This window comes from Antennarius striatus, chromosome 6 (assembly GCF_040054535.1).
Source record: "Antennarius striatus isolate MH-2024 chromosome 6, ASM4005453v1, whole genome shotgun sequence".
Classification (NCBI taxonomy): domain Eukaryota; kingdom Metazoa; phylum Chordata; class Actinopteri; order Lophiiformes; family Antennariidae; genus Antennarius; species Antennarius striatus.
This window is the reverse complement of record NC_090781.1, coordinates 22,653,474-22,666,869: the sequence shown is the minus strand read 5'-3', so window position 1 is coordinate 22,666,869 and position 13,396 is coordinate 22,653,474. Positions and strand designations below refer to the sequence as shown.

The 13,396-nt window shown below is 40.0% G+C and overlaps 4 protein-coding genes across 4 annotated transcripts; 2 read left to right on the top strand and 2 right to left on the bottom strand.

The window, feature by feature from the left end:
* Nucleotides 1–11: 11 nt before the first annotated feature.
* Nucleotides 12–3,923, bottom strand: lamtor1 (late endosomal/lysosomal adaptor, MAPK and MTOR activator 1). Its single transcript, XM_068317592.1, has 5 exons — nucleotides 3,682–3,923; nucleotides 2,782–2,927; nucleotides 2,603–2,680; nucleotides 2,139–2,262; nucleotides 12–1,846 (listed from the first exon to the last, which is right to left on the bottom strand). Exons 1-5 carry the CDS (start codon nucleotides 3,721–3,723, stop codon nucleotides 1,754–1,756), a joined length of 483 nt encoding a protein of 160 aa, XP_068173693.1. The 5' UTR covers nucleotides 3,724–3,923; the 3' UTR covers nucleotides 12–1,753.
* A 1,753-nt stretch (nucleotides 3,924–5,676) lies between these two features.
* Nucleotides 5,677–8,458, top strand: sfrp2l (secreted frizzled-related protein 2 like). Its single transcript, XM_068317869.1, has 3 exons — nucleotides 5,677–6,289; nucleotides 6,989–7,069; nucleotides 7,221–8,458. Exons 1-3 carry the CDS (start codon nucleotides 5,764–5,766, stop codon nucleotides 7,628–7,630), a joined length of 1,017 nt encoding a protein of 338 aa, XP_068173970.1. The 5' UTR covers nucleotides 5,677–5,763; the 3' UTR covers nucleotides 7,631–8,458.
* A 1,001-nt stretch (nucleotides 8,459–9,459) lies between these two features.
* On the top strand, nucleotides 9,460–11,481 carry tomt (transmembrane O-methyltransferase). The gene is made up of 4 exons (XM_068316709.1): nucleotides 9,460–9,843; nucleotides 10,145–10,341; nucleotides 10,460–10,582; nucleotides 10,837–11,481. Exons 1-4 carry the CDS (start codon nucleotides 9,582–9,584, stop codon nucleotides 11,032–11,034), a joined length of 780 nt encoding a protein of 259 aa, XP_068172810.1. The 5' UTR covers nucleotides 9,460–9,581; the 3' UTR covers nucleotides 11,035–11,481.
* A 177-nt stretch (nucleotides 11,482–11,658) lies between these two features.
* anapc15 (anaphase promoting complex subunit 15) lies at nucleotides 11,659–13,396 on the bottom strand. The gene is made up of 5 exons (XM_068316708.1): nucleotides 13,330–13,396; nucleotides 12,877–13,006; nucleotides 12,736–12,795; nucleotides 12,497–12,640; nucleotides 11,659–12,311 (listed from the first exon to the last, which is right to left on the bottom strand). The coding sequence occupies exons 2-5, from the start codon at nucleotides 12,994–12,996 to the stop codon at nucleotides 12,264–12,266; spliced, it is 372 nt and encodes a 123-aa protein (XP_068172809.1). The 5' UTR covers nucleotides 12,997–13,006; nucleotides 13,330–13,396; the 3' UTR covers nucleotides 11,659–12,263.

The following is a 13,396-nucleotide window of genomic DNA, read 5'->3' as shown; positions in this document are numbered from 1 at the left end:
AGTAACAAGTGTTTCTGTTGAAAATCTTTAATGAATTAAACTAAAACACAAAAAAAACCTCTTCAAACTTTTTGGTACTAGCCTAAGATATTACAAACATATTTCAGGTAGTATAACAAATTTGTGTAACAAAACAGAAAATAAAAATGCCAAGAACTCATTGGAAAAAAAACCTTAAATCAAACGTATAACTGGATTAATCACAGCCTCGCAGATCATCCCTTTAGACTCATGAGCGGCTCATCATACTCTGAGGAGCAAATATACATTTAAAAACACAAATAAATAATCACAAAAAAGTCTTGGATCATTTTATCTGCAGTGGTATATAGATTGTTAATGTTCCCCCACACTGCTACGCAATGGTTAGTTTCTGATTAATATGAACAACTCAATCATTTCACGATCTGCAGCAAAAAGCTTTGTTCCAAAGCTAAAAAACACAAGCCTTAAGTCTTTTTTGTTTTTCATAAAAACTTTTGTGACCACAAGTTGTTACTCAATCCTGATCAATAGACTCTTCACACATACAATCCATCGTCTGTCCTGATATTTAATCACCAAAGTGGGAAAACAGAGTTTGCCTCTTTAAATATGTGAAATCTGCCTGTTCAATTTGTTAGTGCAAGAAAAACCGCAGAGGACACGACTTCCTGTAAACTGAAGAACTTGAGCCCCAGGACAGTTGAATCTTTTCCCACCCTCAGTGACATTAGCAGGCCCATCCACCACGCTCACCCTTCAGAGAACACCATGCAATGGACAAGTCATTTAGGACTAGGCCTCAACTGGAAGCAGATTACACAAAAGACAACAAAAAATGACCAGATCTGTTAAACAGTTTAGAGTGAAATCACACCATAATTCTCTCACGTGAGGTTGATTTACTGGTTCATGCTCCATCTGTTGTGAGACATGGTTCTTGATGCAGGGTGCCACCAGAATATTACAGGACGATTTATGCCTTAACTGGCATTCATCCATAAAATTGTATCACCTTGGTTTGAATGTTTTTGTTTTCTTGATGATGAAAGAATGTGTAGGGCCCTCAAAATGTAGTTCTGGCATTTGAGGGCCCTCAAATGCCAGAATTACTGAAAGAAATACTAAGTCCAAACTCCTAGCCATGGTGCACGTGTTTTTATACAGGTAAATTACTAAAATAGTCATTACACTGACACCTATGGAACAGAGACAATAAAAAAAAAACTATTACATCTCCCATAAGTCAATGCTTTGTGTCAAAATCCTATTCCAAGTGAATCTACTGTTCATTTTTCTATGCCTTTGGAAAACTATCCGGTATGTGGAACTTCTCTTACTCGCCTGAGATTACAAGATAAGAAAGTTAAAATAAAAATACAGATAAAGAGATGGCCCTAAAACCATTAAAGCAGACACAGAGAAGGACAAACGTGGGTTTTTCCACAGTTGGTTCTGGCAAAAGCCTCTTGATCAACACATAAAAAGTATATCTTATTGTTGTAAATATGAACTTCCATTTCAATGGCCCGTTAACAGTAAATTAACTTTCATAATCCATTGATGACATTTGTCGCTGAGCCTTGAAGTACACAAAATGACAGCCAAAGGATGGAACGCTACATCATCTTTGTCTTTGTAGCAGTTAGAGGCATTGCTAAGAAGCACAAGGACCAAGACTCTTTAATAAACGGTGGGCAAGAGGGCGATGATGCAGATGTGTCACAGAGAGCAGGATGGGAGGAGAAGTATTGAGGCCGGGGCTGCAGATTCAGGGGATGGCAAACTGGACAACCAGTTCTTCTTTAGCATCCACTTTGATTTGAGAGATTGCACTATAAGCATAAGCTGCTATCTTTGACACCTGCAAAAGAAGAAAACAGTAAAAAGATCAAGGGGGGTGAGAAAAATAATTAAAATTCACAGCTTCATTCAGTATACCAAGACCAGACAAGAGATGCGGTGTTATGGAAAAAATATTAAATAGCTACAAGATCTATTTTAAGCCACAACTGTAAACACACACCTTCACTCTGAAATCCAACACAGCTTAACAATTTGCATGGTTACCAAAACAGTATCTGTCTGATGTTACGTGTCGCCAACAAGAAACATATGCCAACATTTCCGTGCATGCTAGTGTATCGTATCATTACCTGCTGAACATCTGAGTATGGCACCAGTTCACTTGCTAGCACTTGATGGGGTTGGCTGGTGAGGGAGGGCAGAGCGAGGGCTTTCTTCTGGGGCAGACTGTTACTCAACACAGCCAGCTTTGTACTGAAACGACCAAAAACCACAACCTTACTTGGACTGTTGCGCTGCTATTACTTAAGCGGCAGTTGAGAGCTTAATATTAAGCACAGTTTGTATTCAACATTTACGGACCCTATAGAACAGCAACCAAAGTCTGGTCATAAGCACAGCTGCTGTGTAATTTTATCTGTGTTCAAGGGTGAGTTTGTAAGAGAAGTCCTATGCTGAGGGCACTTCCCCTGTGTGGTTCAGCCAATTACTGATACAATCTTCACATACAGTGTGATCTAGACTTCTCATTTTATTACATAATTCTTACCCAGAGAGTCAAACATTTGCATGCACAAACATGAACAAAACAAACCTATATTGCCGAGCTTTGTCCATGTATTCATGCTGCTCCATCATGACAGAGTCAGCTGCTGAGACATCAATGATAATCCTGGAAGAGAGGAAATATGGCAGGTGTATTTGTGGAGCCATTGCTGCCTAATCACCAGGAAATATCTTGAATCTTAAAGATTGAGTGACGGGGTGTCTTACTGTGCGGTCTTGGTGAGGATGGATGTAAGAAGGGCCTGCTCATCTGTCCGCGCCGAGGGGACGCTGGGAGAAATCCAATCGGACCCATTTGGAGGTTTACTGACAGGATTTGGGTGAGGGATCAGCGGCTTACGTTCATCAGAGTCCTACAACAGGTCAGGCAGATTATCAATTGCAGATAGTGAATATCTGAATTCACAACAGTTTAACTATTTATCTTATAGATGTGTAGTATTTGAATATATCTGCAGTACCAAATACTTTGACTCACATTTCTCAATTTTACATCAAGAAATAAAATATAACCCTAACCCTAACTCAGGCCGTTGATCAACGACATGGGAAGGAACGAAGACACGATTTACTTGGTTCCTTGAGGAGTCACATGACAAAAAAAAACAAAAACGAGACAATATGAACCAGAAAATTAATCACTTCTTGTTCGATCATTAGTATTTTGTTTGTAACTTTTTTATTATAATAATAATAACAATAATAACACATTAATTTGAATACATTATTTTAGAAGTATCAAGTTTCGGAAAGGAATGCAACTTAATTATGCTAGCCTTTAAAGTAAGTGTAAATAAATAACCATAATTATACTTTTATTTGGAACAACTTTCGCTGCTTTCTTCCTTATTATTTATGATCGTTTGTCATCAGCGTTAAGTTTACTGCTTGACTTAAACCAGGCCTGATTCGAAGCCTTAAGCTAGCAAGCTTAACATTCTTTTCAGGGGTCACTTTAACTTCTTAAAAACAACCACTTCGTAACTTTGTCACACACAATTCAACTGTATGTCATCTATGACACATGATGGACAAAATGAAGGATTTTGTTAGGTAATGTAACAACTGTACATTATCGAGAGTTTTAGCCAGCTAGCAGCTAACTACCTGCTCTGAGGTCTCGTTTTCGCTGCTGTAACAGCAACCCATGACAGCGTCCGTGGGGCGAATGCACACAAACCCAGCTCTCTGTTCTCCGTCAGAAACGAGCCGTGATTGTCCTCTCCAACAAACATAAAATGTATCTCCTGCGTGGCTTTACTTTAGCTTCATCTAGAAGAAGGAAGCTACTGTCAACAGCAGCTTCTCGGGCCAGCTATCACATGACAGCAGCTCTCGTGCAACAACACAACAATCACTTCCGGTATTTGTGAAATCGCGTTAGCCTTCATCACGTGACGAAAAAATAGTTTTGTATTGTTTTGGGGTTTGTTTGGGTTTTTTTGTTTTTCTATCAATTCCTTAATATATACACCAGGAATTACAACAATGGAGTCATTGAATTCCCCTTGAAATGTTGCTTTTAAATTTCCCAGATTGGGATAAATAAAGCATGTTATCTTATTGTATAAAATAAAAGCACAAATAAAGCATGAAAGACAACAAAGGATCCTTTTCTACTTGGTCCAGCTGACCTTGGGAATATCATAATACTCTGTCAGGTTGTCCAGGTAACGGTTAAAATCCTCCACTGTGTTTGTGTGTCTTTGATGCTTTGTTCGAAATCCTTTCCATTTGCCTCTTCTCTTGCATATTATCAAAAGCAATTTGTGCTTGTGTCCTTCTGTCAACATTGGCTTTATTAGTTGTCACCTCATCATCATTTTGACTGGAGAAGAACTGCTCCAGCTTTTGACTCTCTTTGTCCTCCTTCTTTTTCCCTGGAGAAATATTCCCCGATTCTTTAATCTTAAGGGTAGTCCTTTGGTATACCTTGTATTCAGACATTTTCAACGATGTAACAATTTCTTCTTTAGTTGTAGAGTTTTGTAAAATAAATACATGTTGGATTAACAAATATCATCATTGGAGCAAAACATAGATAATACACTATATAATGTGCAATATTAAAACTAGTCAAATGTGGACCAGGCAATGCAAGCGCTTATGTCTAAGCCTAAATCTGTCTGATTAAACTAGTGGAAACAGGTGTCGCTCCAGGCAAACAATGATACTGGCATGTCTAGTATTTTGTGTGCACAGTGCTGAATGAAACGTCTGGGTTCACAGGGTACCAACATGGTTTAAAGTGGATGTTAGGTGGACCCCACAAAAGGCCCGTGAGCAGATTTTTGGACCGAGGCACTCAAACAGGTCCATTCAGTCATGATTGTGGTGTAAGGCTATTTGACTCATTGTTTTTAAACTGGTCAAACTCAGCATAATCTAAGTGTTCTTTTTCTCCATTTTAGTTATTTTTATTATGTATACAAAATTCAATCTTGTGTGTGAAACAGTTGTTTATTAATGTGTTGTACCAAATTCTAATACCTCAGAAATTGTCTCTTTTTTTCTGAAATTATGTAGCAAATCAAATGCAAACAACTGCGTACGAAAAATAGACAGCAGCAGGACAAGGGAGACAGGATTCCACACGTTTCACCTTGGAAAAAGATGAAAGCGTCTCTTACACCCTCTGGTTGAGAGTATGATGACAGGCACATCACTTCCACTACCTAATTTTACAGTCAAGCCAATCAAGAGATCTTCTTACCCACAACATCAGTCTCTTATTTGTTTGTTTGTTTGTTTGTTTGTTTGTTTGTTTGTTTTACAAAAACAAGGTCACTTTATGAGGCTATAGGTGACTGAACAATTTGAGCCTGGCCTTTTTATGAACATAACATTAATGTTTATCCCATTTTCAAAATTGCTGTAGAATTTGAGAACAAATTAAGCTTTAAACAACAAACGTACAAACCAACAAACAATAGGACAATAATAAAGACTAATGCTGCACAAAGACAACTGACAAACATTGAGAACATGTTGCACATGCAGTCTGTGAACCGTGGAGGCAGACACCAGTCTGTTGGGGTGTGTTGATGGTGACTGGGAGGCGCCTGCCCTCTCATTAGCCCCCGGTTTCCTCCACACCTCAGTTTACACCTGGGGGGGCCGTTCAAGTCGAGGCAGAGGTGTTGCTTCCTTGAAACCTCACTGTGTACTTGTTGGATCCCAAAAACTGCAATGTTTGCTTTTGTGTTTTCATTTATTTTGTTCGTGAAAACGTGCCATGGCTCCGACACCGTGGTTCGAGACCAGCTGGGGCCACCGTCGCTCGTGTTCAGCTCCTCGGTCCGTTCGGTTTGCAAGCCCATCCCGAGTACTCTGTCTCTGTGCCACGGCATCGGATACCGACACATGCGCGTCCCCAACCTGCTCGGACACGACACCCTGAAGGAGGCCCAGCAGCAGTCGGCCGCCTGGCTGCCCCTCATCTCCAAGCTGTGCCACCGGGACACCAAGAAGTTCTTGTGCTCGCTGTTCGCTCCGGTGTGTCTGCCGGAGCTCAGCGGGCCCGTCAGCCCCTGCAGGAGCCTGTGCGAGGCCGTGCGTGACGGCTGCGTCCCGGTCATGAGCGCGTTCGGCTTCCCTTGGCCGAAGATGTTCAACTGCAGCCGGTTTCCACGCGGGACCGAGCTGTGTATCCCGGCCACCGGGGAACACGAACTGCGGACGGTGGACGAGGTCAGACACGAAGAGGACCTGAAAGGTCAGGGAACGGATTTGTTTGTCAAAGTAAATGTGTCATTATTATTTAAATATTTACACCATTGCGCATTGTTCCATGCGCAACGTGTGGGCCAAATGGCATTGAGCGTTTAAGCATACTTAATACTGTACATTAATATACATTTTTGGGGAATGCATCACTCACAATACTATCTCGGTCTCCAAGTGTGTTGCATCACCTTTTATACTGCAGGCATATTTTTGCACAAAGCTCAAATAATAGCCAGTCGATATCTGCATGCCAATATCATTGTCACTTTTCACAAACATGTCAGTATCAGCTATTCCTGCTAATAAGTAACCAGACACATCACTGCAAGAAAGATATGCTTAAGGTTATTTGAAAAGTTTTGGAAAAACACATTTTTTTAATCTCTAAAACTGAAATGAGTGTCAGGCCTGTTGGCTCATGTTTATTTAGACTAAACTACAAATCAGGTACTTGGCCTATATGGTACTTTCCTTAAAATATTTTTATTCAAACATTTCAACTCTGCTAATTCTATAACAACTGGAATTTCCCTCTGGAAGTCAGTGGTTGTGTTTTCTTTTTTTAACCCATCTCTATTTTAAATGTTCTTTTCGACTTAATCCTGGAGTTCCCAAATGCCCTATGGGCTTTTGGATGATTTTTATGTCCCTACTGGAAATAACTGACCCTCTCTTTTCCACCCCCTAGGTAGTGTTATCTGTGATGCCTGCAGTCTGGCTGCAGAAGGAGAGGCCGACATCCAAGACAACTTCTGCCACAGCTCGTATGGTGAGAACATTCAGATAACAGGGCAGCAAAACACTTGCCTAAAATGTATGTTTAGATAGCTTCAGTTTATCTAGTCATACTGAGGGAGGTTGCTTCACAACGTGTCTGAACCGACACCTGCTGAAGAGGTTTCTCTCTGCTTCTGTTTCAGTGTTTAAGATGCGTCTGGGCAGCGTGTCGACGGTGGGAGGGGACCGTCAGCTCGTGCCTACATCCCGCAGCCGCATCCTGAGGTGGGCAGGGGGGGGCGCAGAGAGAGCTGAAGGGGTCGGAGGTGCAATGGCCCACAGTGCTTTGTGGCTGCAAGACGGTGGCACGTGCACATGTCCTGGCTTAGATTCTGCAGAGACAAATGAAGACAGGGAGTCAGAGGGAGGCGAGATAGACAAAACACAAGCAAAAGAAGGAGGAAAGGGGACCCAGGGTAAATGGTATTTCGCCTTAGCTCAAGCTGAAGAGGGAAGACTGGTGCTGACTAGACTGGTGAAGTGGACAAGAGGGGACAAAGAGCTCAAGAAGTTCATCAGAGCTCTCCTTAAACAATCCTGTCCAGAGCTTTAGACAAACATTGCAGACCTGCTCCGTGGACGTAGTTTTGTGGTTGTGGAACCATTTGTAGTATAGAAACAAAGAACGAGTGAGAACATCAGGAACTAGCTAAAAAATAATATTCCGCCAACAATTACTCCAGTAACACTCAGTAAATCACCTGATAACATTTTTATATTCTATGTAAATGAACCATTTAACCAGATTAGTTTTTAGATAAGTGTAAATCTGCATACTGGCCACTTACTTGATAAATTGCTTCCTATTAGGAAAAAAGTGTGAAATCTCACAACAAACAGTGAAAGTCTTCCTTTAGCTCTTATTTTAACCAATCAATCATAAATAATTTACCTTTACTCACCATATCTGTGCTCCCTTATGTAAAATAGAACATCACTGTAGGAAAGCTACTTTTGGGCACGGCTTGAGGAGTCGTGTATCATTCTAATTGAAACAGGTTATTGTGTTGTCTTTTGTTGTGTGTACATTTGTATATACAGAATCAAAATTCAAGCGTTGAGTCATTGAAGAAAATAATCTGGGTTATCCATCACATATTTGGGATGAAGCTGCATAATGGTTTTTCCTTTAATGCTAAAAACAAGTTTCCTGTGTTATCTTAAGTAAACTTTTTATTTTTAGGCATTTTTTCATGGCTAGATTAGTCATGTAATTTTCTCTTTGATTTTTATTTTACTATTTTATTTCTTACTAGTCATTGTCTCAAGATTCTGAGTTGAAATTATTCTGTGGAATGAGTTCCCAGTTTGAATGCGTCACTAAAGAACTACTGAAAATAAGGGCTCAAAACATGAATAAACAAAATCATTCTGATCTTTATTTGGTCTCTCATTTTTATGTTCTGTTTTATGTTCTTTTTTTTGTATCAAACTGAATTCCACTTGAGGATTTTGCTCTCCTAGTTACGTTAGATAATAATCCATGAATGATATTTTGCTTGATCTTGCCAGCATGACAAAGCACACAAGTAGAAGAAATTTAATTCCACCCCGAAACACACCTGCTGATGTTAACTTGGTGTATCGAATGTCTGTCTCACACCGGCTCTCCCCGTCTCATTCTCTTCGCTATCGTTAAGTTTCTAATTATCTAGAGATCTTCTGTGTGTCTGATCAGATGTTTTCTAAAAAGACGAGTTATTTATGTTAGTGTCAGTGTTTGTTTCTCAGTTATATAGTAATTGCAAAAGGTATACTGCCGTGGATAAATAATTCATACTCGCAGGTCTGTTACGCTACCTGTCTTTCTGTACGCACCTCAGTTGAGGTGCGATTTTCAGCTTTGTCATCATCAGTGCTGCTGTGGTTCAGCATTTGCCCAACCTTTCAGAAAACAGGTGAGTATATCTGTTGTTCATGAGACAGGAAGAGAGGCTTTATATTGAAAATTCAACTCACCTGTTGCATGTGTGACACAGAGAGCCTGTGATGTCTATGGTTACCTTGAGTAGAAGCATCTAGAGAGGCACAGTTCTTTATCTACCATGAGACTGAAGCACAGGACTATATCTATGTGAGTCTCTTCTTGTATTATTGAAGAAAGGTTAATCAAAAAAGTTTGTAAAAATTGAAATTTAAGGTGGATTATTCAAATAATGTTTTTACTTGTGTATTATTTTAGCAACACCTCTTCTGCCTGTTTCAAGCATAAGATTAACATTTAAGTTCATAATGAGAAATATAACAATGACGCACCATCTGCTTTGTTGACTGATGATGTTTTTTACACCGATTTTAGATTGGATCCGAACAGTAAATGACAAAATCCCAAGACTATTCTGTTGCTCTCTTTCCTCACAGGGCAGCAACTTTAATGTTTGAGTACATTTGAAAAGGGAACAGTCATGAACACATCCTCTAAACACATCTTATACAGTCAAATGTCAGGAGCAACTTGAATATGACTACAGTAATGAAAGTAATTTCCTTCTACACAGATCAGGATGGTGTCTCCTGCCATCGCGCTGGCCTTTCTTCCCCTCCTGCTGACAATGATCATCAGGTACCGCTACTATTTTGTGCTGTTCTATCGAGCCGTCCTGGTCAGGGTGTGGAAGGACTGCGTTACTGGTCTGAGTCGAGAGGAGCGTGCCTTCCAGCATGTGCTCACTCATGCCATACCCGGAGACCCTGACAGCATTTTGGACGCCTTCGATACTTGGTGCAGCAAAGTGGAGTTCATCAGTAATATTGGACCAAAAAAAGGTGAGAAGACAGTGTATCTCTGCAACCACACATCTGTTTAACATACCTGTTTAATAATACTTCTTATAATAGACTGGGGAGACCAATTTTACAATGTTTTAAAAAAAGGAGTAAAATAAACATGGGTCTGAATCTTTTTCAAGAACCACTTGTGGGTTCTTTATTTTTACAAGCCCAAGTCTTCCAGTGATTTTTATAACAATCTGTAGAGTAGTTTTTTTATTCCTGCTAAAAGTCAAGCTAAAGGAGGTAAAAACAGGAGGAGGATAATGAGCATGATTTTTATGTGGCTTCTCTGTAGGAAAAATCCTGGACCGGCTGCTTATGGAGCACAGCCCTCTGACAGTGCTGGAGCTGGGTGCCCACTGTGGGTACAGCACTGTGAGGATTGCCCGGTCTCTGCCAGTGGGTGCCAGGCTCTACAGTGTTGAGATGGACCAAAGGAATGCTGCCATAGCTGAGAAAGTAATCCGCCTTGCAGGGTTTGACGATGACACGGTGAGACATTTCGCTGTCCAGAGCATCACATATACTTAGACAGGTCAACTAATACACATCTTTATTTACTCTATTGATTGTGGGTAGGATTATACCATTTATGTTGTGTGGTTTCCAGGTTGAACTCATTGTGAGTCCATCTGATGAGGTGATCCCTAAATTGCGGTCTGACTATGGTTTGGAAAGACTGGACTTTGTTTTCATGGACCACTGGAAAAAATGTTATGCCCCTGATTTGCAGGTGACTAGAAAAATCATCACATCTGAATTAGTCATCTTTAAGCTTTTCCTGTCGATCAGAGGAAAGGTTAAAGTTAAAAAGTATATTTCAGTACAGAAGGGAAGTTTTAGTTGCATAGGTCTTCTCTAAAAAAATTTTTTTTAAAAGACATTCTCAAGCAAAATAGATGCAACCGAGGTACTATTTGATTAAATATCTTATTATTTTCCATTCATTATTACCTGGCCTTCATGATACTGCTTTCTTCCTTACAGATGCTGGAGGGCTCTGGTCTCCTAGGGAAAGGGTCCATGATCGTGGCGGACAATGTCCTTTTCCCTGGGGCACCAAAGTTTCTCAGGCACATTCGCAAGAGTGGCCTGTATGAGTGGAAGGTCCACCGAGCCACCCTGGAGTACAGCAAAGGCATCAGAGACGGGATGGCTGAGCTGATGTATCAGGGAATCATCTAGATCCTGCAGACCAGGATCTCAAAAAAGCAGCAAGGGACGGATTGATGACATGTCCATGTAACTTCTTCACTAAAATAACTCCATCCACTCGAAAATGGGTTTTTGAATGGAATTACATTCCCAATAGCGCCCTCTCCTGTGGACAAAGAATGATTTGGATTCATTGGTAATTTTTTACTACACAGCGTCACCGTTTTAATCCTGTTGGATGACTTTGCTCCACATCATTCTCTTCATTCAGCTAACTAATAAGAACAAATAAAAAGTGAAAAACTGTCTTTAGTTAATAAAAAGCTTCTACTGAAACCTGGTAATCTGAAGACAGGAGAAATGTCAATAAGGCTCAATTTTATGTCCTTCCTCTAAAAGTTGGATGGAAACTGTTGTATTTAACTATAAAAACTATTTCAGTGATTAATTGCATAAAAACAGCCAGCAGTGAGTACTGGCATTAAACAAAAATTACATTTCACAACACTAAAATTACCCTGCACTTTAAAAGTAAGTCAACCTAAATCCATCACATCCCTCTGTAACATGTTGCAGTTCACATCCTCCTACTAAGACATTAAAATGTATTTTAAAAATGCTTTAATCAACATAATTAAATTTGATACATCAAACAAGGGTTGTGTTTATTTCAGTACATGTAATAAAAGTCTTAAAAAGCAATAATTTGATTGATGTATCATACATATAATACAATATACTTGCGACAAATCGGCAGCAACAGCAACACCGCCGTTAAATAGAATTATACAATATGGTGCAGTCACCTTCATAAGCAACACATTGTTAATCTGAAAGAACTGTTTGTGCTCAATCAGCTATAGAAGGGCCATATTAATTAACAATTCAAAGGTGAAATGAGCCACCATTGCATGTGTGTATACGTCACACAGCTGGGATCGCTTCACTGATTTGTGTGTCTATGATACAAACAAGAAAAATTCACAGCTGCAACAAAGTCCACACCAATATTTCAAAAATGTGAAGGCAGACACAGCAGTACTCAAAAGCCTCCAAAGCCTCAAAGATGATCAGCAGTGTGATAGGAGATACTTACTGTAATGGATTTTTTTAGGTTCCATCTAAAGTGTGTCAAAGCAACCTTTCATTCTTATCAAAATAGAAAAATACTCTATGTTCCAAAATGAAAGGGCTGCAGTCATGTTTTGAGTGGGGAGCAGGAATCTAGTCCCAGAAAGAAGAACAGGGACTAGTGGTTCTTAGATCATCCATTGGTCTTGGTCTTGATCTGGCCCTTCCATGTCCACCTGTCAGAGAGATTTGTTGCAAATTTAAATAGTAAAAAAAAAGGGACATTAAAAAGGAAAGAAAAGGGCAAAAAAAATTCTGCACATTTGGGATACTTCAACACTGTATTTTAACTTAATTAAAATATTAATTGTTTTACTGCAGTGACAGGAAGAGGTTTGTTGTAAGATTTACATAAAAGCACCTCATTTATCTCGCCGTCATCAGGTGACTCATTATAGTCATTCATCTCATCCATGTCCTGCATGTCTTCTTCATCTTCCGTGTCTTCCTCACTGTCCTCCTCATCCTCATCATCCTCTTCTTCCTCTTCTTCATATCCCCCTTGCTACATAGTGAAGACAGCAGATTTAAATAAAGGGTATCGTATGTCAAACCAAGACACAATTTAAATATCTGTTATAGGTGAGAACACTACATTACATCAAATATGGGTTTCCCTATGGGCATCAGGTTGTTGTCTTTCTCTGCTATGCTCTGCAGCTGAGGTAGAAACAGATCACAAATTAAACTTTGAGCATGAAGAGATGAGGACGGACAGTGTGTTTCATCACACACACTCACCCAGGTTTGGTGCTGTTGCTCCTGCTGGTGCAGCTCGGTCTCGTCCACACAAGGCCGGTCCAAGTTGAACCACAAGGACTCCGTTATCCGCGGGAAGAGAGAGGGGAACAGCGTCGACATGTCTTACAGACTGAAGCGACATGAACAGTAGTTTGCTTGAATTGTGGCTATACGTAATTTTCACAAGAGAACTAAACATTAAATACCAGGTGTCGCCACAGAAATTGAGCCGCAATGTGTGTGTGTCGAATAGATGAGACTAAACAGCACAACATCTGGTGCAGACATGGGAAATTAAGTTTGTTTACATGCGATTTGAGGTCTTCCCACTTTTGAAGATTAAACTCTGAGACTTAACATCACAACTATTAATTTAAAGGGAGAAATGATGTGTATAATATATTTTTCATCAGACAATTGGTCGTGAAACAGCGGCCAATGCAAGTACTGTACCTGCCAATGTCCTGTTCAGGGTTTCGAAAATTTCAAAACAAATGTTACCGGAAGTTGTTGATGTTCG

Excerpts from the sequence above, each read along its gene's own strand:
- sfrp2l (XM_068317869.1), top strand. The coding sequence starts at position 5,764 with ATGTTTGCTTTTGTGTTTTCATTTATTTTGTTCGTGAAAACGTGCCAT. Across the intron at positions 6,290-6,988 it reads ACACGAAGAGGACCTGAAAG|GTAGTGTTATCTGTGATGCC; the intron begins GTCAGGGAACGG and ends TCCACCCCCTAG. Across the intron at positions 7,070-7,220 it reads CTTCTGCCACAGCTCGTATG|TGTTTAAGATGCGTCTGGGC; the intron begins GTGAGAACATTC and ends CTTCTGTTTCAG.
- tomt (XM_068316709.1), top strand. The coding sequence starts at position 9,582 with ATGGTGTCTCCTGCCATCGCGCTGGCCTTTCTTCCCCTCCTGCTGACA. Across the intron at positions 9,844-10,144 it reads TAATATTGGACCAAAAAAAG|GAAAAATCCTGGACCGGCTG; the intron begins GTGAGAAGACAG and ends GCTTCTCTGTAG. Across the intron at positions 10,342-10,459 it reads CAGGGTTTGACGATGACACG|GTTGAACTCATTGTGAGTCC; the intron begins GTGAGACATTTC and ends TGTGGTTTCCAG.
- lamtor1 (XM_068317592.1), bottom strand. The coding sequence starts at position 3,723 with ATGGGTTGCTGTTACAGCAGCGAAAACGAGACCTCAGAGCAG. Across the intron at positions 2,263-2,602 it reads GACAAAGCTCGGCAATATAG|TACAAAGCTGGCTGTGTTGA; the intron begins GTTTGTTTTGTT and ends TGGTCGTTTCAG. Across the intron at positions 1,847-2,138 it reads CATACTCAGATGTTCAGCAG|GTGTCAAAGATAGCAGCTTA; the intron begins GTAATGATACGA and ends CTTCTTTTGCAG.
- anapc15 (XM_068316708.1), bottom strand. The coding sequence starts at position 12,996 with ATGTCGACGCTGTTCCCCTCTCTCTTCCCGCGGATAACGGAGTCCTTG. Across the intron at positions 12,641-12,735 it reads TAGGGAAACCCATATTTGAT|CAAGGGGGATATGAAGAAGA; the intron begins GTAATGTAGTGT and ends TTCACTATGTAG. Across the intron at positions 12,312-12,496 it reads ATGACGGCGAGATAAATGAG|GTGGACATGGAAGGGCCAGA; the intron begins GTGCTTTTATGT and ends TCTCTCTGACAG.